Source organism: Phyllostomus hastatus, unplaced genomic scaffold (genome assembly GCF_019186645.2).
Source record: "Phyllostomus hastatus isolate PE091 unplaced genomic scaffold, TTU_PhHast_1.1 phas_scaffold_555, whole genome shotgun sequence".
NCBI classification, from domain to species: Eukaryota; Metazoa; Chordata; class Mammalia; order Chiroptera; family Phyllostomidae; genus Phyllostomus; species Phyllostomus hastatus.
Genome location: NW_025334036.1, coordinates 11,051,378 through 11,074,331, shown reverse-complemented (window position 1 = coordinate 11,074,331; position 22,954 = coordinate 11,051,378). Strand labels below are relative to the sequence as shown.

The 22,954-nt window shown below is 48.0% G+C and overlaps 2 protein-coding genes across 5 annotated transcripts in view; both read left to right on the top strand.

Moving 5' to 3' along the window:
* TARS3 (threonyl-tRNA synthetase 3) overlaps positions 1-7,600 on the top strand; it is a 37,781-nt gene extending 30,181 nt beyond the window's left edge. The window contains exons 14-19 of one of the 3 annotated variants that reach the window (XM_045825102.1): positions 151-228; positions 313-413; positions 2,994-3,098; positions 4,527-4,599; positions 5,289-5,403; positions 6,774-7,600. In XM_045825102.1, coding sequence (XP_045681058.1) covers positions 151-228; positions 313-413; positions 2,994-3,098; positions 4,527-4,599; positions 5,289-5,403; positions 6,774-6,922 — 621 coding nt within the window. In that variant the 3' untranslated portion in view covers positions 6,923-7,600. Of the gene's footprint in view, positions 1-150; positions 229-312; positions 414-2,993; positions 3,099-4,526; positions 4,600-5,288; positions 5,404-6,773 lie in introns of those variants that run through there. The other 2 variants (XM_045825103.1, XR_006784098.1) reach the window with 2 other exon arrangements.
* A 1,309-nt stretch (positions 7,601-8,909) lies between these two features.
* Positions 8,910-20,223, top strand: TM2D3 (TM2 domain containing 3). Of its 2 annotated transcripts, XM_045824713.1 has the most exons (6): positions 8,910-9,016; positions 9,473-9,565; positions 11,081-11,238; positions 16,207-16,381; positions 18,170-18,245; positions 19,463-20,223. In XM_045824713.1, the coding sequence occupies exons 1-6, from the start codon at positions 8,926-8,928 to the stop codon at positions 19,626-19,628; spliced, it is 759 nt and encodes a 252-aa protein (XP_045680669.1). In that variant the 5' UTR covers positions 8,910-8,925; the 3' UTR covers positions 19,629-20,223. The 2 variants fall into 2 exon arrangements, with proteins under 2 accessions (XP_045680669.1, XP_045680670.1); XM_045824714.1 differs by lacking the exon at positions 9,473-9,565.
* Positions 20,224-22,954: the final 2,731 nt, after the last annotated feature.

The window sequence follows — 22,954 nt, the reverse complement described above, 5'->3', positions numbered from 1 at the left end:
AATGCAAAAGAAGCTCAATAAACATATGTTGAACTAAAATAGAATGTACTTAAGATTCATAAGAGCTTCCTTTCCTGAGCCAGTGACAAAAAGGATGAAATGTACAGGGCAGTAGATGTTTCCAATGTTCTCATCTCTTTTAAAAAACAGCAGCTGCAGAAGAGCCTTGTGGACTTTGGAAGGCCCTGGAAGGTGAGCCCCGGAGATGGAGCCTTTTACGGCCCTAAAGTAAGTTGACCACGTGCTTCAGAAAGAGCACAGTGTAAAAGGAGAACAGACACTGTGTCTAAGCAAACGTCGCTTCCTTTGCAGATCGATATAAAAATCAAGGACGCTCTTGGCCGATCGCACCAGTGCGCTACCATCCAGCTGGACTTCCAACTGCCCATCCGATTCAACCTCACCTACGTGAGGTGAGTGACCGGCCGTGACACGTGTGCGGAACTCGTATCCGGACTCTGTCACAGCTGTTTTCAGAGTCCTTTGTATATTCTACATATAAGCCCTTCAATGTAGACGTGATTTGCAAATATTTTCTCCTAATCTGTGGCTCCTTTTATTTTTTTTTTTCATTTTTTTATAGTGTCTTCACTTTCCCTTTAATCTCGAGTTTTTTATTTCAACGATGTCTCATTTACATAGTTTTTCTTGTACAGATTATATTTTTGGCTCATGACTACAAATGCTTTGCCTAAGCACCAGTAATGAAAATTTATTCTGTGCTTTATTTTAGAGGTTTCCAAGTATTAAGCTTTGTGTTTCAATCTAAGGTCCATTTTGAGTTAGCTTTTGTCTGAGAAGTTTAGGGCAGAGTTCCCTGGTGACATCGAGGTGCCTGATTGTCCGTCCTATGTCTAATCACTGGTTGTAGAGGGCAGCCCTTCTCCATCGACTCGCCACTGTACCCTTATCAAAAATGATGAGTATTTCTGTGGGTCTCTTTCTAGATGTGCGGTTCTGTCTCCCTGACGCACTGATCGCCCTTTCGTGAGTGCCATGCCGTTTGGAGAACCGCAGCTGTGTAGTCGGTCTTATCAGTGAGATGATGTGAATCCTTTGTTCTTTTACAGAATTGTTTTGCTGCTGCTTCTTCTTTTGCTTCTAACAGATCTACAAAAGTTCCTGGTGGGAATTTTTATTGGCATTTAATTGAATCTAGAGATCAATTTGGATAGATTTTCCTTAACTGTATTTGCATCTTCCAATCCTTGAGCTTCTTTGATTTCGTTCATCATTTCTTTTATCTTTTGTGGATTTCCATGTATAAGTCCTCTGTACATGTCTCGTTAGCTTTATTCCTAAGTATTTCATTTGGAGGAAGCGACTGTCAATGGTATTGTATTTCTAACTTTGTCATTCATGTGTTCGTTGCTACTATTGCAAATACGACCAATTTTTTATGTTGGTGTTGTATCCTGAGACTTTGCTGAACTTACTAGTTCTAGGAGGGTTTTTTGGTCTTTGTAAAAATTTGAGGATTTTCTCTGTAGACAGTTAAGCCATCTGCAGATAGGGATGTTTATTTCTTTGCCTCTTGCTACCGTCCCTTGCCCGTGGCTCTGGCTGGAGCTCCCAGTACCGTGTGGAGCAAACTGGACGGGAGCGGACATGGTTACCGCATTCTCGGTCTCAGGAAAACAGACAGTCGTTCACCCCTGAGTCCGGTGTCACCTGTGGGTCTTTGTTCACGCTGTGTGTCAGGTCGAGGGAGTTCTCTCTCCCAGGCTTTCTGAGGGTTTTAAAAATCACGAACGGGTGTTGAGTTCTGTCCCATTCTTTTACTGCATCAGTTGGTGTGACCGTGCGGTTTCTTCTCCAGCCTGCTCACCCGGTGGATCACAGTAAGAATACTGCACCTTGCATGGCTGGGGTGCAATCCCACCTGGCCAGGCACTGTTTGGATGCGTGCTGGATTCAGTCTCCTAACAGTTGGTTGAGAACTTTTGCGTGTGTGTTCACGGGGGACACTGGTTTGGAGTTTTCTTGTCTTTGGTTTTAGTGTCCGGGTGACACTGGCCTCGTAAAATGAGTTGGGAAGTGGTCCCCTCTCTCCTGTTTCTGGAAGGGATTGGTGCCGTTGGGTGGGAGGAACTGCTATCTGCACGTGCTGCTTGGAATTCTGGGAGGAAGATTTGCCTTCTTCACGTGTTTGTCTCTTCGACTGTTTATTTCTATCAGTACAGGCTTGTGAATATCAATTTCATACTTTGGGTTATAATAAAATAGAATATTTTAAAGTTTTTCTTGCCCAAATCGTGCCAGCCTTTGCCATTGGTCATTCTTTTGTGTCGGCTCCTGAGTCCCTTTTAAATGCTCCATCCTTTATCTTTCTTTATTTAAAGAAAAAATTAGCCTGCCTTTGCCCACTGGCACTGTGAGATGCTGCAGGCTCATTTGCATCTTTCCCTGACCCAGCTTTTGAGTCAGCCATCTTTCCAGTGAGAAATGGAATTTTTAGAACTGAAAACTATGATAAATGTAATGTTGGAGGATAATACATAGAAATCAAGATCTGGGCCCCGGGGAGACCTACCTGGCTTTTTTCTGTTTTATAAAAGATATTATCATTAGGAGAAAACTTTATTTCTTAAAATTTTTTTTATTTATTGATTTGAGAGAGAGAGAGAGAGAGAGAGAGAGAGGAGGGGAGTGAAAGGGAGAGAGAAGGAAATAGAGAGAGAAACAATGATTTGTTGCTGTTCCACTTACTGATGCATTCATTGGTCGATTCTTGTATGTGCCCTGACCGGGGATTGAACCTGCAACCTTGGCATATTGGGACGGCACTCCAACCAACTGAGCTACCCAGCCAGTTGTTTGGGCAGAAAACAAAAGGGCAGAAAAATTTATTTCTAATAAAGATCACATGGTATGCTTAAAGATTTAAGAGGAAGCCATTGCTTTACATAGTTTAGGAAAATAACTCTTTAAGAAGCTAAAGTCCTTCCTGAATCTTAAGGAAACACTTCAATGTGTAATTTTTATTTTTTCAGCAAGGAAGGGGACGATAAGAAGAACCCTGTGATCATTCATCGGGCCATCTTGGGCTCGGTGGAAAGAATGATAGCCATTCTGTCGGAAAACTACGGGGGGAAATGGTAAGTGACGTGGAAAAGAAAAATCCGTGTCTTTTTCTTAAAACTCATGTCTAAAAGATCAAATTAATCAAACATGAAAAATCGGGTGGCTCCTGCCTATGATTAGCAAGGGTCCGCACAGCAAGTACAAAAATCCTGTTACCGCTGCCAAGCCGGAAAACAAGGGCGGGCGGGCATGGAAGCTCCCTTACGTCTCCGGGAGCTCAGCAGCGTTGCACAGCCACCCTCTCGCCACGGCAAGCCCTGCATAGTCACTGACCGGAAAACACGAGGCCCATGCTCCCAGGGTCCCACCTCTCGCCCACCTGCCATCCCACCTTCAACCCGTGTTGTTACCTCTCGGGGCACCAGGCGACCTTGGACTGTGGAGGAAACCCTGGTCCGCACGTGGCCCTGAGCAGCGCGTTGGCACAAATCCAGAGAGAACTGCTGTAGCCCGGCCCCCTCGGGGACGAAGCGAGGAAGGCGAATGCCCGTAGGCGCAGGAGTTTGAGGGGTGCCTCCTGTAGTCCGCCGGGCCTGGAGGGGGGATGGCCGGGTGTGGAGGGGCGCTGGAGCGCGAGCTCCAGTTGCTGCTGTGGCTGCAGGGTCAGAGACTGGGAAGTCATTGGACTGGAAAATACAGGACGAGTGGGTTTGCAGGAGAGGAGTGGGGATGACGTAGCTCAGAATGGGCCACAGGGCGGTGGGATTGCCCACCCAGTGGCCCCACTGTGAGCACATTTTCCGCATTGAAATGCGAGAGGCTGATTCTGTGATGGGCAGCTTCCTTCTCCCCCTCGTGGTGGCTCAGTGACCGATGACCAGCGTGGCCCCTAGGACAAGCGTGATGCACTCAGCAACTCGGACCCCACCCAGGTCCACCCGCCAGGCCCCTCCTGAAGCCTCCCTCTGCCTTCGTGTGTGATGGGCCCTGATCCCTGACATGCCACCGTCACCCCGATGGGACAGCCGCCTCTCTTCAGGCTGGTGGTTGACGTCGTGTCCCTTTCGCCGTGTGAGGGCCCATGATGTGTCCTCACTGGAAAAGACACACACTCTGATTTGCTTTGCTCTTCCTCTCTGCCCAGCCTCCAGCAGGGCCCCACGCAGATTCCACTGAGCCCAGCCCCTCTCAGAAGCACGGGTCCTTATGACCACGGAAGTGATTTTGTAGCAAAAGGAGGGCACCGGGCTGGCATGGTGGGGTTCAGCAGCGTGCTTATGGGGTGATTAGCCTCTCCACCCAGCTGCCAGCCCCCGCTTCCCTCCCCTTCCTATCAAAATGCCCAGTACAGCATTCTACCTCCTAAGACAGACTGGTTTACTGCCGCACTGCTCTGTGGAAGCTGCTCTCTTACAGCCCTTACTTTAAATAAACCTTAGGTTGTTTTTTAATCATGTAGTAAGGGGTCATTCTGAAAAGCTATATTTTTATATATTTTTCAGGCCTTTCTGGCTGTCTCCTCGTCAAGTAATGGTCATCCCCGTGGGGCCAACTTGTGAAAAATACGCACTTCAGGTAAAACCAGAGACGCTTAAAGTACCTAATCGTCCTGGCACCCAGTGTGGGGAGGATATTGACTTGAAATGTGCTCATGCCTTAAAGCGCTGCCTCACTGGCACGTGCACTTAGCAGTGACGTTTTCAGTGATGGGGCACCACCTGGATCGTGCCTCTGTGCCATGTCAGAACCACCACCTTTCTTAATGCTTTCGAGAAATTGGTATTTAAAACTTCTCACATTTATTTCTTTGCCATGTGGCTCCATCAGGGAAAAATACTTATATTATCTATTGCAATGTAACAAATGACCCCAAAACTTAGCAGCTTAGAACAACAAACATCTATTGGCTCAGAGTTTCTGGAAGTCAGGATCTGGGAGCAGCTTGGCTGCGTGGTGCTGGCTCAGGGCGCCCATGAGGCTGCAGGGGGTGCCAGCCGCCTGGGCCGCAGCCCCCAGGCCCGCTCCCATCTTCAGAGACCCCCGCAGCGGTGGCCTGAACGTGCTCCTCACGTGGCAGCCGGTTTCCCCCAGAGCGAGTGATCTGAAGGAGCTGGGGGGTGAAGGTGCTTTGTCATCTCAGGTGTGACTTGCTGTCGCTCCCACCCGTCTCTATGGTCATGTAGACCCAGCTGGTACAGGGTGGGGGCACCACGCCAGGGTGTGGCTGCCGTAATGTAATAACACGGCGTTTTATGTCCTTACAGGTATCTGGTGCCTTTTCTGAAGAAGGGTTCATGGCCGACGTTGATTTGGATCATAGTTGTACGCTAAATAAGAAAATCCGAAATGCACAGCTGGCTCAGTATAACTTTATTTTGGGTAATTTAAATTTATATCTCTCCTCCTAAATGCTCGCTGTTTGCGCTTCAATTCCAAAAGCGGAAATAAAGAACATGGGGTGACTGACGCCCTGATTATACCAGGTATCAGTTTAAGTGTTGAATCACTTATACACGAGATTCCACAGTGTGATGGTTGGCGCTCCGGACTCTGAATTACTTACACACGAAGCAGAGTGTGTGGTGGTCTGGGAAGGCTGTTCCTCTGTGTTCTGTTCTTTGCTGGGAGAACAGTTACAGAGCTTCCCGTGGATCCTGTGGTCTAACAATACCAGCATGAATTAATGTCTCAGACGAACAGTGGGGAAAATATGAAAATTATCTCATCAGTTGAATTACACTCTTTCCCTTTCAGCTATCTTCCAGGCTGAAAATCTTCTCCTTTGCTTTTCTGGTTTATTAGAAATCTTTAGGATTAAACTAATCCATGGACAAGGTTCCAGGGTTACGATGATCCAAAGAAAAGAATTAAGTGAAAAAAATGTCCTGTGGGCACGTGACTAATTGAATGCAGAAACTAAAATTTTGACTTTAAAAATGATTTGAAAGCAAGAGAAATTGATACTGCTTTGCCTGCAGGCATGAGATTAGCTCCTGTAAATTGAAAGTTTCGGTAGGAGGCAAAATAAATATGCATAGAACTTTCCTGTCAACAATTTGTCATCGGAAGGGTTGGACTCTGTAGTAAGCATGGTGATGCTCTGATCAGGCTTCTGGTGGTGACAGAGCTTTTGTGTAGCTTAGACAGAGATGGAATTTGTTGGATGGGCACTGGAGTGTCCATCCACACGGAACGTAGAATTTAACAGCCAAACCACTAGAAGAGTGACTAGATGGAGGCGCGTAACTCTTCCCAGGGCTGTCTCCCCATTCTGGTCCCTGTTCTGCTCCGGTCCATCATGCTTCTCTTGGATTTTTACTTTATTCCCCTCACTCGACCACTTTCTTCCTTCCAGATGGCAAGGAACGGGGTGGCAGATCCCTTTGTCATCTCACAGTATGGGTCACTGGAGAGAACACATTTTTTTTAGGCTACACTGCAGAAAACTCTGGTTGGCTGGTTGAGACACCCCCTGATGCACCAGGGGGTGGAGTCAAGGTATCCATAAGTAAGAGCTCCCCGCATCCCTGTGCACCCCAAGACCACAGGAGACCATAGTAGTTCTCTCAGGTAGACGAGAGGTGGGATTAGAAGTGGTTCCTTCCCTCAAGGAACTAATGGCCATCAGATGGGTATTTAGTGATTAATAATAAAAACTGAAGAAATGCTCCATAAGACACCTGTCATGTGACTACTCACTTAATATTTCATAAATTGCTGACTTAAAATGTGATTTTTCTTTTCCACAGTGGTTGGAGAAAAGGAAAAAGCAAATAATGCTGTAAATGTTCGAACAAGGGACAACAAAATTCATGGAGAGGTTGCACTCACTTCTGCCATTGATAAACTGAAGAATCTCAAGACGTCACGTATTCTTAATGCTGAGGAAGAATTTTGAAGTCCTTCTTTGTACTCCTTTCTGTGTAACCCTGTTTTGAACCCCAAAAATGCTTATTTCTTAATTACTGTTAGTGCCTCTTCTGGGAGCTTTAGACCTGCTGACAGTCAGTCCCCCAATGGGTGCAGTGGGAGAGGAGATGATGAAAGAGTAGCTGATACAGACAAAGTTTAATTCGCTAATGTGTCTGAGAGCGGTAAGAGGACAAGCTCGGGAAGTATTCAATTTCCCAGATGTCTTGAGAGACTTAAGTGGGAAAAGGTTATTCACTGAAAAAGGGAAATACCAGGACAAGACGTGTGTGTGATAAAAGATAGATTTCAAATAAAAGTCTGCAAAGCTTTTTGGAATACAACAGGAAATCTTATTTCCTAACAACATTATGTTGTCAGTTGTTTTACCCAAGTTCACACTGAAACTTTATCTCCAAAATTGGAGTCATTGCTTAATTTGCTTTAACTAAGCAAGAACTGCAAGAGAAGCTGTACTCAATATTGGATTATTGGCAAAGGACTCAACTCATATTCAGCGTTGTAGAATCTGCTGTAGTTTGCACTGTAATTTCAGAGTTGCCGTTTTAATGATTCTAATGAACAACTAAGCTTTGTTCATCTTTAGAAAATACAAATTTCCGAATAAAAGGCATCATAGTGTTTCAGCTATGGTTTTATACCAAAATATCTGCCTCCCTAGAGTTAAATGACCTTTTTGATGTGAAAATGACGGTCCACTGCTCTATGTACTCAAATGGATTTCTGATTTTAATTAAGAGGAGTACCTCACTGCTCAGAACAGAATTAATGGGCTTTATACCAATAGAGAATTTAGCTACCAACCATTAGTAGTCACTTTTGTGTTTATTTGGCTATGTACTATGGAATGCAAAATAAATTTAGGACATGTTCTCTCAACACACATATCATTTAGTTTCTTGAACAGTTGGTAAAGAAAACAGTATTATATATCAGACCTCGTAGTGCTATAAGGTGCAAACTATATAATTTTCAAGCTAATATTTATTGAGGCCAAGCACTCCTCGATATCTTTATTTTTTCATTCACCGAATGAGCTAGTGAAGGAGTGGGGAGTCAGAAGCCGCCCCTCTGAAACCCTCCCTCCCCCCATGATCTTGTGATGAGTGGGTGGGAAGAGCGAGTCAATCGCTCAGGACAAAGAACGCTGCTAGAAACAAGTGCAGACTGCTGTGTGAGTGTGCAGGAAGCCTGCGGCGTGGGGCACCTCGCCCCTCCCCACGGCTGGCCTCCAGGGAGGGGCCCATGCTTGAACCCTCGCCTTATAGCAGGGCTCTTGCCCCAGTGCCCAGGAGCCTGAAGACCTGCTGGCTCTATACTTAATGTCCAGTCTTGTCCCGGTCTTAGAGGAACTTTTGTAAGTAGCGTGTCCTGAAGGAGGCGGCCAGGGGAACCAGGGCAGGCTGGGGAGAAACGAGAGCTGGGCACTGACTGTGCCAGCCCCAGGACCGCGGGGCCACCTGGCACGCCTGGAGGGGCTTCCCAGTTTGGGCCAGTTTCTTCATATGTAAACAAGACCATTTTGGTATGAAATTAAATGTAACGTCATCAAAATCTTTGCACAGGACCTAGCACATAGTAGCGGTTTTTCTCCAAACATACATATCCAGCCTCATGTAAACGGTGGCCAACTCTCCTATGTGCCCGTCTCTGTCTTCAGTCACTTCAGGTGTGCATTTCTGCCCCGGATGACCTTTCCCGGTCTCCAGCCGCGGAAGGCGGGGTGAGCGGCACCACCGGGGGCTTGGGCAGCGCTTGGAAACGCAGCAAACAGGCTGCATCTCGGAAGCCCATCTCCACCCTAGCTCCCGGTGAGCTTCCGGACCTGGTGCCGCAAAGCCCCTGCGCCCTGGGTTTCCCGGGGACTGGGGTGGGGTGGGGGCGGGAATTGTGCCTGGCTCCGCCCCCTTCGTACCTCCGCCCCTCGGAAGAACTGTCGCCCGCCGCCCGGAAGTGCGTCGCGCCGGCAAGATGGCGGCGGCAGCTGGCCGTTTGAGGGCTGTGGCCCGCCTTAGCCGTGTGCTCCTCTTCCTCTCACAGTTTTATATCTTGTCGGGCGGTGGTGAGTTCAAGGCCGAGAGCTGCTCTGGGTCTGGCTGGGTGGCAGGGATCCCCGGGATCTGCAGGAAGCGTCCAAGAGGCTGGGACGCTGAGAGCCGGGAGGAAGGGTGGCGGGGCGCTGCAGCTCAAGCCGGGCGCGCCCTGGCCGCGGGTCTGGGGCTGCGCCTCCGCGCGGGTACTCTGGAGCTGCAAGTTTAGCCACGGAGTCCAGGGCCTGCGGGTTCGGGGTGGGCGGAGCGCGACCTGCACCGCGGGACTGATCCCGACACCACGCTTTGTTCCCTAGTTGACCCTGGATTTAAGTGGGTGTCGACCCTGTGGGCATTTCATTCTTTGTTTTTTTGGGGCAGTGGAGCTGTGAGATTCTCACAAGCGGTTATTGCGTGACGTCGACCCTGCCTGTTAATCACATGCCAAGATGTTCATATCCCAGGATAACATGTTTCTCTAATTGTAGGATCCTTAAATTTAGAGCATTCGCAGCCGCTGGCTCAGTCAATAAGGGACCCGGGCCCAACACGTACTTTCACAGTAGTTCCCAGGGCAGCAGGTACTAGTTGTTTTCTATTCTAGTAAATGTGTACTTCTATCTAGCGGGTTAGCCCTCTCTTTTTTGGATTAAGATCTCTTTTAGCATATGAAATCACTTTCCTTTTTTTTTGAATACTTTGTTTATTGTATTTTAGATTACATGAGTTAAGTAAGAGCAGTTAGGTATCTTCTGTAGGCAGCTGCTTTTTCTATACCTTTTGGCAGTCCCACACTCTTCATTTCCATCTTTTTATTTCTATTATTTTTTCACTCCATCAAGATAACCCTCAACCGGTACTTATTTCCCTTCGGGAAATTTTTTCTGCTTCTTAACCGCTGTTCCTGGTGTTGGGGATTAAAGGCACCCCCAAGGCAGTTTGAAATGGAAGGAACACAGAAGGTCAGGTAGAGATGTGGAGTCTACCTCCCAGTTGTGCTGCTGGGAGTTTGAACAAATTATTCACACATTTGGGCTTTGGTTTTCTCACCATTAAGGTGCTGGGGTTCTCTTGGCTTTGTGATTCTAAGTGTCCCATCTTCCAGCCTCAATAGTCGCAGGAACAAAAGAAAAGGAAAATGGTATTTTCTAGCGTTGCCCACCTGCTACAATGACTTAAAGACAGACCAGCTTTAAATGAGTATTAGTGTGTTTTGCTAAATTTAACTTTTGTTTCTACAGCTTCTTCCCTTTAGAAGTATTTGGTGGATCATAATTTGGATGTAAGAGGCAACACAGCAGTATACTTGAATTTAAAACAGATTTTTTTTTAAATAGTGAAAGTGTGAGAATTTTCTACCCTTTTGGACCTTTTTGAAAGTTTCTCAAAGCAAAACAAAGCTTCTCTTCCTCCTAAGAATACTTGCAATTTTGATCCTCTCTCAACTGATAGAAATACACTGTACTCCTGGCTAGGCTGGCTGGGGGAAAAACCTGCAACCCCCTGAACAAGTTGTTAATATAGAAAACTGTTTTGACTCCTGATAGTATAAAACTGTAAATGCGATCAACGAATTAAAGCTTATATTGAAGGAGCAATGTGCAGTAATGGCAGCGAACAGTTCAAGGATCACTGGGTTCATTTCCAAATTGGAGTTCAAGTGGAAAGAATATCCGATTGGAAACTTGAGGGACTGGGATTCTTGTTCCAGTTTGCCTCTCCCTCTGTGATCTTGAACAAACCCCACCACCCCTAAGTCTTAGTTTTTTTCATTTGGTAGCATGGTAGAGTTTTTGAGGCCCTAATTTACATCTAGCATTAAATATACATTTTATATATATGGGCACCTTTGAGTTTCATGGTCATTTGGGGACAGTCATCAAGTACTTTTTCCTCCGCTGCGGAGCTCTCCGTGAAGTCCCACTGCTGGCTGGTGGCAGGGCTCTGTCTGAGCAACAGGCGTCCGGCTCCAGCTCTGCTGTTGCTCTTCCAGCGTCGTATCTCCTTGCTAGTGCTCATACCCTGTGTATCTTTAGAAAATTGTTTCTCTTTTGTCACTATTGTAAGAGAATGAGCCTCTGTCTCACTTCGCGCAGAAAGCCCCAACTTGCCCCCGTACTTGATGAAGTGCCCCAGCAACGGTCCGTGCAGCCGCCTCCCCGCAGACTGTATCGAGTGCAGGACAAACGCCTCCTGTGTCTACGGGAAGCCCGCTGCTTTTGACTGCACGGTCAAGCCACAGGTTACCTGCGTTGTGAGTACCACACCTTAATGTACCCTAAATAAGCTCCTGGTAAACCTGGCGTTATCAGGAGCGCCTAGACTTGAGTGGTGGGGGTGCGGCAATTCTGAAAGAAAGCGCCTGCGTTTTGTAAGTAATATTTTAGGATTCAAGTCAACTCTGTCCAAAGACTGGAGCTTCCATTTCCAAGTGAGGTTTGGTCACAAGGGTTGAGATGGGAATTTTTTGATGTATGGAGAAATTGAAGCAACTCTCAGCCTTCCTGCAGAAAGTGGGACATGGGAAAAGCTCGCATGCACGGACTTGCCTGTTAGAGACCACCCCGTCACAATCTTCCTGTCTATGTCCCATCTCTGATGCTTCGGCTGAGGGGAAGGAGCGTGGAGGGGCATCTCTAAGGATGCCCACTTTGGAGCTGCTTGCCCTGGGCTCCTGGTGGAATGGCAGGCTCTGCAGGCAGCCCCGGCCCGCTGGATGGGAACAGCCCAGGGAGACGTGGGCACCACACTTTCCAGCAAGCGGGCCAGGTGGCTGTTGCCTATGCATTGAGGGATGCTGTCTGAGCACCTGCATGAGGCAGAGTAGCAGGGGGTGATGTTGCCAGGCCTGGCCGTGTGATTTATTCATCTCTCTTGTTACATGAGGAAAGGGGCCCAGAACAGCTTTTTCTGGTGTCTCCGTGGAGACACGGCTCTTTTTGGAAAATGGTTGAGGAAGACAACAGTTTCCGCGCCACGCCTTTTGCAGATTTCCTGTAGCTTGGCCAGCAGCTCGGGCATTTCCTTTGCCAAGAGCAGAGTCCCCCCACCCCTCCCGTAATTTTTGGAACTTGACCTACGAAGGGCTGGGTCGGAAAGTTCTCTCTGCCCCCAGGCCTTTGCTAGAGCTCTCCTGAAGTCTAGGATGAGGGAGGGAGTGTGGAGGCTTTGCTCCGAAGGGGAAATGCTATTTCATGGGCTCAGTGTCCAAATGTAGTTTTTTATAAACTTAAGGGTTTGCCGTCTCCATATATTGATGTTACCCATTGGTGCGCACTGTAACATCACGCTAATTGCCAGGCAGGCATCACGACCACCCGGGAATTAACCAGTCCGTGTTTGTTGCTGTGTCTTAAATAGACTTTCCTCCCCGCCGACCTAATGGCTAGACCTGTTGGGAGTCTTCTGCAGTGATGGGTGTTGTGAGGCTGGCGCATCGGAGGCACTTAGCGAAAATGGGAGAACTTGCTGCCTGAGGGGAGCGTTTGCAGAAATAGCTTCCTTTGTTGTTTGCCTCAGCTTCTTCGACATTCGTCTCCCCAAACTGGCCATTGAGCAAGAAGGGTGCTCCATTTCTTCCTTCTTTAGGTGTTGCAAACACTAGCTGTTTCGTTTAGTGGGAAATAGCAGAGGAGAAGACAAACAATGAAAGGCTGAGAGATTACAGAGCTTGGGGGAGTTCTGAACTCCCAGGTCGAGGTCCCTGGTCAGGGTCCCCACCCTGGGCTGCGATGGGCCCCAGGTGGGATTCTTCTTCCTCTGCAGTCCCTTCCTCTCACCTGCGCTCTGTACCCGCCAGGAATAGGGAGCCCTCTAAAGTAGCAGGTGCCCGTCCTCAGGGGTGGGATTTGAACTCTGCCCCAGGAGGGTCTGGTGGACGTGCCTCCTTCAGGAGGGCAGCAGTGAAATACGTGGATAGACTGTCAAGAGCCAGAGGTCCTAGAACCACTGTCACCAGGTGATCCAGGACAAGCCACGCTTTCTTATGTGTCACGTGGCAGTCTCCAGGGCCCCTTCTCGGTGAGTGAGTTAGCCTTTCAGGAAGAGATGATCTATGGCCGGCACGTGCGCATGTGCAGATGCTCCCTCCCTCGTGCTGCACTCAGGCCCTCGTCCTCACCTCCCTCTCACTTTGAACTTCAGATTAAGGGAAAGAAGTAAACTCCCCAGTCCTTCTCCATGCACACTGCTAGGGACTCACAGGCCAGGGGACTCTCCCCCGGGGGGCACCAATCAAGGGCATATTGTATAAGGACCCCGTTATGTGTATATGGAGACATAAGTGTGGAAACCCTGCAACCCCTCCCGTGTGAGATCACTGCTGTTCCAGCGGTAGTGGCTGATGTCCGACCAGTGACGTCCGCCGCTACCGAGCTCGGCAGGAGGGGTGCTCTTTGTGACGTGCTAGTGTCCCCGCAGCAGGTGCAGGGCCTTCCGGTGGGTCTGTTTGTCAGTAGGACAGCTGTGTCACAGAGGGGAGGTAACAGACCTTCTTCCTCCAGACCAGCTTCTGAAGGGGTCTGTGTTTCTCTGTGGTAAGAAGGATCCCATAAATGTTGGGCTGCCTGGGCAGCTATCAGGAAAAACGTGGAATCCCTGTCTTGTCCAAAATAAATTACAGATAGGTCAAATAGTTCATGTGAGGAAAAAAAAAAAGTCGCAAAGTACTAGAGCAAGCATAAGCTATGTCTTGTTAAAAATCTCAAGATAGGGCCCTGGCTCGTGTGGCCCAGTGGATTGAATGCCAGCCCTGCAAACCAAAGAGTCATTGGGTCAATTCTCAATCAGGGTAGGTGTCTGGATTGTGGACCAGGGTTTAGAGCCAGGTCCCCAGCAGGGGGAGCTCGAGAGGCAACCACACATTGATATTTCTTTCCTCTTCCTCCCTCCCTTCCCCGTCTCTAAAAATAAATAAATAAAAATTTTTAAAAAAATCTCAAGGTAGAGAATATTTTTCTAAACATAAAATAAAATTTAGAAGCCATAAAGACAAGTAAGTGTTGAACTAGTAAAAATTAGAGATTTCTGCATGATCTAAAGAAGCATGAAGACAAAAGATAAACGACACACTAGGAGAAAGTATCTCTAATCATCACAAATAATGCATTGATGCCCAGAATATAAAAAGATTTCCTAGGAGCCAGTGAGAAAAGATGACAGTTCTCTAGGAAAACGGTGTCAGGACACAGCATATGGTTCATAGAAAAGGAAGCACAAATGGACTTCCAGCATATGAAAAAAAAGTTTACTCTTTCTCATAATGAAACAAATGTACAGTGTGTTTTTCACCTGTTAGATTGGCCACAAAACAAAAGGTTTGTGACACTTGAGTTTGCGAGGGTGGAAGTGACACATCTCGTCAGTGTGGGCAGCGGGGCCGCCGTCCTGGGCAGTGTGTCGCCCTGGGAGACTTACAGGTGCGTGGAGCTCCCAGCCTAGCAGTCCGTGTCTGGGAATCGGCCTTACAGATGGTGCACATGGGTGCAAATAGATGCACCCAAGGGTGTTCTCGGCTGCGCTGTTCACCTAAGCGAGAGATTTGAGACAAGCTGACTGTCCTGGAGAGAACTATGTAATTTGTGGTTCCCTGTGTAATGAAATGAATACATTGACTGCAGCTGCTATAAAGAGCTACACAGCTCCAGAGATCTGTACGGATATGGACGGAATTAAGTGAAAGGGAAGTATCAGTGGGAAAGTTAAATTTTACAGAAATGAATCCAGGCGTAGAAGAGACTCCCCTGAAGGCCAGTGGGTAAGCAGCTGTCGGTGCTGGGGAGGCCGGCTTCCTCCGCACACTCCAGTCCTGTCTGGGAGTGGGCGCCCCGTGTGTGTATTAGCTAGTTTAAAAAAACGACTGGTAAGAAACGTGCGTTACAATCGTGTCACTACAAATCTGCAGATGTTTAAAACGGCACTGCCTAAAGCTGGTGGTTTCCTGCTCAGTTTGGGACGCTGTCCAAAAAAGTAGTTACACATTGATAAAAAAAAAAATTAATAAGTATGATGACTTCCAGAGGGGATTGTAGGACCATTTAAAAATGATTTCAAACAATATGTAATTAAAGTGGGGGGTAAATGGATACAAAATGCTTTCAGTATAATTCTGCTTCTGTAAATTTATATTACAGAATTAAAAGATGAAATGAGATTAAAAGTGGGTCTTTTTTTGGAGAGGTGACAGGGGTTCTTTTTTTTTGTAATTTCCAAATGTGCAATTTACAGAGAACACGTGCTACTTTTATAAGCAGAAAACACAAGAATGACTTTTAAAGTTGAAACGAAAAAGTCTGGTCTCAGAAGCGAAGGGCCAGCAGTGAACCCCTGTTGAGTCTGTACGTGTGGTTGTAAGTGGGCAGACCTTCGGGGCTGCCTGTGAGGGAGCAGCAGTAGCGGCCTGGACAGGGTGCAGGTGACATCTGGGGAGGTTTGGGACTGGCCGCCCTGTGCGCGGTGCTTCTAGGAGCATTAGCTGGCGGGGGGGGTCCAGGATTCTACTCCTGACTTGCAGTACAGTGACCTCGAACACATGTCCTCCTCCCTCCTTTCACCTGTGTGTGACTCCCTGGCTTTATAAAGAAACTTTCCTCTTTCCTGTACAAAAGTACGCATGCTTTTTCAAAAAGATTAAAAATTTTTGTTTTTTGTTTTTAGAGAGAAGGTAAGGGAGGGGAAAAGAGGGAGAGAAACATTAATGTGTGATTGCCTCTCGAGTTCCCCCTACTGGGGACCTGGCCCACAACCCAGGCATGTGCCCTGACTGGGAATCAAACCAGCGACTCCTTAGTTAGCAGGCCGGCACTCAATCCACTGAGCTATACCAGCAGCCAGGGCAAAAAGTACACATGCTTAATGTTATGTAATAATATTACAAATTTAGCAAGGTACAAGTGATAGCCTAATCTTACCACCCTAAAATAACCTTAATGGTTTTGATGTGAATAAGTAGAATTCCTCTAGTAGTAGTAGATTTCCTCTAGAAAAGTAGAATTCCTCTACTTTTTTTCCTTGGGTATACATTTTTGGGTGTAAATTTTTATGAGCATAGGATCACTCATTTGTTTTGCGTGTGTAATGGTTTGGTACCTGTTTCCATGCCACTTCCTGCCAGATCATCAAGTATGTTACAGACTTGTGCCATACGACTTGTTTCCTTTTCTTGACGCGTTAATGAGCTGCCACTCCATTGCCGGTGGTGAATTCTGTGTCCTTTGCTCCCTAGGATCAGGACTTCAGGTCCCAAAAGAACTTCGTCATCAACATGACCTGCAGGTTCTGCTGGCAGCTCCCCGAGACCGAGTACGAGTGCTCCAACTCCACCGCCTGCATGACGGTGTCCTGTCCCCGGCAGCGCTACACTGCCAACTGCACGGTGCGGGACCACGTGCACTGCCTGGGTGAGCCCCGCGGGCGCCGCGCAGCGGGGCGGCACGACGGTTTATGCTCCCAGCTCGCTCACGGGGCTGGAATCAGAGAGTCGAGAATTAAGTTTAAATTACGTCGTCAGGAGCATTCATCGGCACTTTGCAGTTATGCCTCCATTGTAAACTCAGTGAACTAAAAAAAAGTCCAGAAAATTTGCCGTGTGCTTATCTTTTCAAATGTTATATCTGATAAAACGAGAACTCCATCAGGTATGAAGTCTGATAATACCGTAATTGACTTTCATCTACCTAACGACTAACGCAGCGCTTTCCTGACAGCCTTCAGAGGTTCCCACCCCTTTGAACTTTGGTCTCATCCCACTTCCTTCTCTTTACATTACAGGGCTGTCCCGTCTGTGCCGCAGATACAGTGTGAGGTGGTGTTACTCCGCGGCGCGGGCGGTAGCACGGGATAGAACACTAGTCAGTGGAGGGTCTTCGGGGACTCGTTCCCTCGCAGCATTTTGGCGCTTGGGATTCTTCTGCGCGCCTTCGCTTTTTTTTTTTTTTTTTTAACTTCTGAATAATGATCCTTCATAAGAGCGTGTCATTGTTCATTCATTCTTCCGTGTGATTGGGTTCGTCGTATTACAGGTTGTGTGACTGTTAAAGTTTTCCTCCTTGGCCCTTGGCTGCGCGCGGGCGGGACCGGTCAGACTCGGGCAGTCTGCCCAGCATGCGCCGTCTTCCAGGCGGTTCTCAGCTCCCACCCCGTGAGCTGCCTGACTCTTCCTGATGACCCGCGTGCGCTCCCATACTCGCTGTCCCTGGTTTGTCTGTTTCTGAAGGGTTCCGAGGCATTCTTTTATATGTTCGATGCTAACGTTTTGACGTCCCTAAAATCCTCTCTCTGGTTAACCCCCCCCCCCTCCCGGTTTGTTTTTGGTGTCTTTTGATGATCAGAACTTGAAATTTGAGCTGGTTGAAGGTTGTTAGTGTTTCCTAGTTAGCCCCTTTTGGTTGTAAGAAATCTCTTCTTATTCCAGGCTTGTGGAAATACTTTTTCTTTTCTTTTCTCTTTTCTTTTCTTTTCTTTTCTTTTCTTTTCTTTTCTTTTCTTTTCTTTTTTCTTTTCTTTTCTTTTCTTAGCTGTGAGTCGGACCTCTCACATGTAGGTCTGTGATCCATCGCAGCAGGCTGTGGTCTGTGGGGTGAGGCGGGTCCAGGCTCTTCCCACACGGACAGCCAGTGCTCCCGGGACCCTTTGTTCCGTGGACGTGCTTCTGTGCAGGTGGGTGGGCTCCCCCTTGACTGTCTGCCTCAGCAGCATGCTGGCATCTCCACCCTCCTGCTTCCGGTCTTGAGAGCCGGCGGGGCATTCCCCAGTCTTCATGCTGCAGCCTTCACCTGACCAGTGTCCGTGTTCAGTCTGCGCTTAGAGACGGCAGCGCTCTCTGTTTTCACCCTTCACTCCAGGGAACACTGTTGTAACCAGTGTGTGCTTTGTAGGTTTTTACTTACAAGGCCTCTGGTTACAGTTAAGGGTCCGTGTACGGGTACTTTTTTAAAGATTTTTTATTTATTTACATTTAGAAAGAGGAGAGGGAGAAAGAGAAGGAGAGAACATCAATGTGTGGTTGCCTGTGGCACGCCCCTCCCTAGGGACCTGGCCTGCAGCCCAGGTGTGTTCCCCAACCGGGAATCGAACCGGCGACCCTTTGGTTTAGGCTGGCACTCAGTCCCCTGAGCCACACCAACCAGGGCTGTGTAAGAGTATTTTCATACCCACGTTTCTAATAGAGCATTTTCTCTTTGTTAAAGGTAACCGGACTTTCCCGAAAATGCTGTACTGCAACTGGACTGGAGGTTACAAGTGGTCCACAGCCCTGGCGCTGAGGTGAGCTTTGTCACTGAGTAGCTGACGGTGCCGTTTGGATTTTGTTGAGTGGCTTCTTCCAGAGGTTGAGCTCAGATGAGCTCCTCCTCCACTCGATCCTCCCACGGGTCCGACAGACCTGAGGGCACAGAGCGGTGGGAGTTCCTTAGGTGATCAGACCAGCACGTTTATGTGCTTTAATGGCAGGAAGTTGGCTTTTCTCCCAAGAGGCCTGCCCGTGACTTAACTGAGTCATGGTTACAGATCATGAGAACCGGCCTGAGTTTCCCATTGTGAACATACCATGAGTCAGAAAATACCGTATAGTATTTCAGGTTCCGTGTTTTGCTGTGTATAACGTGCACCTGCGGTCTCATGCGCATTATACACAGGGTTGTTACGCCCGTGGCGTGTCATCATTATACCCACGTATAGTGCACGTCCTTATTTTCCCCTCAAAAATTTGGGCAAGAAAGTGTGCACTATACATGGCAAAATATGGTAGGTAGCTTTATGATGTATATTTTAATTTTAGTAACTTCTTTATTTTAAAAAGTAATACATGCATAATACTGAACACTGGAAAAAGTGAAAACGACAAAGAAATTAAAAGTCACCTAGAATTCCACCATCCAGAAATAATTATGGACTTAGAATTTTTACCTAGAAATGTGCTTGAATTTTTTTTTTAACTTTCCCACAGTTTGGGGGGAGCGTTGTGCCCATTCTTCCCAGTAGAGGGAAGCACAGGAGGGAGCTGGCGAAGGGTTCGCTAACTAAAAGCTGTGCCGTTCCTGGGCGAAGGGGCAGAGTCAGAGCCTGAGGCCCCGTGGCCTGCAGAGAGCCCTGGGGCAGGGGTTCTTAGCCTGGTCACTGTTGGCATCGGGGCCCAGGGATTCCTTGTTGGGGGCACGCCCTGAGCATAGTAGGATGTTCAGCAGCATCTGCAGACTCTCCCTACTAGACGCCAGTAGCTTCTCCTGCCCTGCAGATATGGCCGGGTGTCCCCGTGTGGAAAATGTCACTTAAAGTCAGCCCTTGGCGTACGCAGACCCCCACCAGGGATTGGAAATACTCATTTGGTGCTGTGACATGTGAAATAATCCTTGTCTCCTAAAAGAGAGTTAGGGTCATTAGAGAGCCTTTCCCGGGTGTGACTGAGTGGTGTTATGGGGTCACCCCTGGCTGTGGGCAGTCGGGGGGCATCTGGTGGATTCCAGTCCTGTTTGGTGTTACAGCATCACCCTCGGCGGGTTCGGAGCCGACCGCTTCTACCTGGGCCAGTGGAGAGAAGGCCTCGGCAAGCTCTTCAGCTTCGGGGGCCTGGGCATATGGACGCTGATAGACGTGCTGCTGATCGGCGTCGGCTACGTGGGCCCAGCAGACGGCTCCCTGTACATTTAGCTGCGGTCATGCGCTTCAGAGAGGAGCAGCGCCCCGAGGAAGTCCTTCTGCCTGCAGGGGTCAGTGTGTCATGAGTGACGCGTTTGTGTGTTTTTAATGTACAGCATCTGTACTTTGCCTGCCTTGATGAAGGTCAAATTAAAAAAAAAAAAAGCAAAACAAAACACTGAACAATGCTAATCTGGAATTTGGTTTTATTTGCCTTAAATGTATTTTTTTTTTCTGTGAAAAAATTTAAACTTACTTTAACTAGAGGCACAAACTCCGCAGTGTTTGGAAATCTATTTCATTCCTCTGACTTTAGTTTTCTGTTGCTTAAGTCAAAGTGTCTCACTCCATTCTCGGCCCAGATGTGACCCGGCTCGAAAGCTGCTCAGCCGCGACTGCGGAAGGCTGCAGCTAAATAAAGTCACCTCCCTGCACTCGCTGCTCTGTGAGTCCGGCAGTGTCAAGGACGTGGTCTGGTCTTTCTGTGTCACTTTCAAGTAAACTCTCAAACTTTCGTGTCTAGTTGCTGTGGTTTGAATTTTATTAGCAATGTAAAAGGTTGTAAGAATACTGAAAAGTGAATAAAATTATAACTTGCTTTAAGAAACATTGTAGACTGGTTTTCTGTATTAAAAGATCATCTCGAGCAAGAGGGGTAAAGTGTTTCTCTTTTAGGGCAGGACCCTGTGCCGACAAAGGCAAGTTGGCCCTTACGACACGGGGTTAGGGCGCCGATGCCCGAGTCATCAAAAGCCCACGTGCGAGTAGCATCAGCCCTGCAGATGCGGGGGTTCCCAGTGCAGGTCGGAAGGCCAGCTGACCCTGGAACAGCGCAGGTTTTGAGCTGCGTGGGTTGAAATCTGCGCGGACGTGAACCTGCCGAGTGCAAGCCTTTGCTCTGCAGTCACTGCGGTCAGAGCTGGCTGGCTTGTGGACGCGCTGTGAAGTGCTCCCTGTGTTTTTTAGGATGAGGAATGTTTTTTTTTGAGTCTCTAGGTCCTTTTTTGGAAAGAAAAACCATTATTCATCCAAAATGGGTTTTGCAAAGGTTTCCTTTGAAACATGACAATGCTTAGCATTTTCCTTTCAAATTGGGCATCTGTTAATAGAAGATTTAACCAGCCAATCAGATCTAAAAGCTATAAGATATTTTTCGAGAATATCTCCATAAATCTCATGGAACAAAACCATATTTTTTTTCACCTGATTATAAATTACAATTTACCTGAACGGGGACTTGATACCTCACCATTTGAGATCTGCTGAGGTCTTTTGATGTAACTGAGTAGCACTTCCAGGTCCAGTCACTAGGTGGCGCTTGCCCTATACGTTGCTTTCCCATTAGGTTTCCACACAGCCAATTTCGAAGTGTTTTTCCTCCGAATGTTAGCAGGGCCCTCTCTTCTCTAGGGCAGACACTTTCTTACCCTGCACGGGTATGTGATGCTTAGTGCGGCAGGCATTGCTTTCAACGCGGACCTGTTCCTGCAAGGAAGCAGCCCCTTCGCTGCCTTTAACAAAGTTTTCTCTGGACGCGCCTCCACAGTTAGCCCTGCGCAGAAGTGAGTCTCCAGCGTGGCCGCATGGAGCTACCACGCGAGGAGGAGCCTGGGAAGCCGAGGGAGCTCCTGGCCGTGCACCGCTCATGGAGGAAGTAGGTAGCAGCCCTGACAACCGACCGCCTTAATTATGGCCATGGGGTCTGAGTTAGATACTGAAGCCCCAGCGTTGGGGAGGGGAAAGCCAAAAGATTCAGAATCTGAGAAAAGGAGATGAATGCATGAATTTGTTCCCCGTTCCTAAAAACCCTTCACAAGGGGACACTAGCCTTTGGGATGTAAAGCGTGTGAGCAAATCAAGGATGCTTGCGGCCGGGGATTTGATGGAGCTGGTGGCCTCGGAGATTTCCAAATACCGTTCAAACGAATTTATGAACGATGAGCTCCCACGTGAGCCCCTAAAAGAAACAGTGTTTACACTCAAAAGACACCAGAAGGTGCGTGTGATCTCTCCAGCAAATTCCACGGGCCTCTGCACACAGCAGAATGTCACGTGTGGGTCTGACCTGTGGGGGGCTCTGTTCCTGTGAGCTGTGAGCTCTGACGAGGGGCTGTTTGCTAGGGGACTCTCCACCGGTGGGGGAGCGTGTCAGGCCCCAGCCTCTCTTGGATCTGGAAATGCAGGACTGGTCCCTGCAGCGTGCTGTACGTCATCTCTTCACCTTCAGAATCTGCGCCTGCTTCGTCTGCGCCATTCCACTTGCCCCGTAGTTCCTCCCGGGTTGGTGCGGTATTGTTTATTTCTAGCCCCGCTGCCCGCAGCATCCCCCGCGCACTGTCTCGTACACGGTGGCTCATCTATTTGCTGAGTGAGTTAATGTCATGGTGTCTTGGAAGGACCAAAGCACCCGAGTGGAACTCGGGGAACGCAGCAGAGGTGGCTGCAGGGAGGTGATACAAAGAAATTGGCTTCGCATCAGCGTGGGCCACAGCGCCGCGATCATCGGGTCCCCGCAAATTGCTGAGAAGCAGCTCTGGTTCACGGTGCTTAGAAAAAGAGATTCTTAAAAGATCTTACGCTTCAAGATGTAAAAATGCCTTTTCTGTGTCACACAGCTTGGTTTCCCTGTGCTTTTTAAAAATACTTTCTGCCAGAATTGCATTTGTTTCTGGCACGGCATCCAAGGAGTATCTTACAGATGATTTTAATTCACCCACAGTGATGGGTGGAAAGCAGACTGTCTGTGGCAGCTTTTCAAAGGCAGCAGAAGAGCTTACAGTGGGGGCTTGCTCCACCCCCCTTAACCTTCCCCTCTGGCTGGGCCGTAGCTGATGATGTCACCTTCCATAGTGTGAAGAGTCACAGGGACCTAAGAGGGCATGTGAGTTCAGTTATAGGCAAATGGGGTATAAACTCTCAGATTCGAAGTATTGGAATTGTCTTCTAACACTTTTATGCAAACTAAGGAATCTTTGATTGACATGCTCGGATGTAACTAAGGCTCCCTGAGAGCAAGACTGGTGTTCACTGCTATAGCCCAGCTCTGAGAGCCCTGCCAGGCACACAGTAGCCATCTGGTGAATGAATGAATGAGTGAATGAATGAATGATGGATGGATGGAGGAGACTCTCCAGGCCTAAGCTAAACACCTAAAACTATGGCCAGGAGTTTTTTTGGGTAAAATGGTAGAGTACAGCTGGATCACATCTTCCTTTCCAAATACTTAATGACATGAACCTAATGCAGGCAAAACTGGCACCTCCCTCCCCCTCAAAACAAACAAAAAAACTGAGCAGCAAACCAGGAAAACGACTACCAAATGTCAAAAACATCCAAAC

Bases quoted from the DNA above. Each gene is read 5' to 3' on its own strand.
- TM2D3 (XM_045824713.1), top strand. From the start codon at position 8,926: ATGGCGGCGGCAGCTGGCCGTTTGAGGGCTGTGGCCCGCCTTAGCCGT. The intron at 9,566-11,080 runs GTACTAGTTGTT...CACTTCGCGCAG, and splicing joins AGTAGTTCCCAGGGCAGCAG to AAAGCCCCAACTTGCCCCCG. The intron at 18,246-19,462 runs GTGAGCTTTGTC...TTGGTGTTACAG, and splicing joins TCCACAGCCCTGGCGCTGAG to CATCACCCTCGGCGGGTTCG.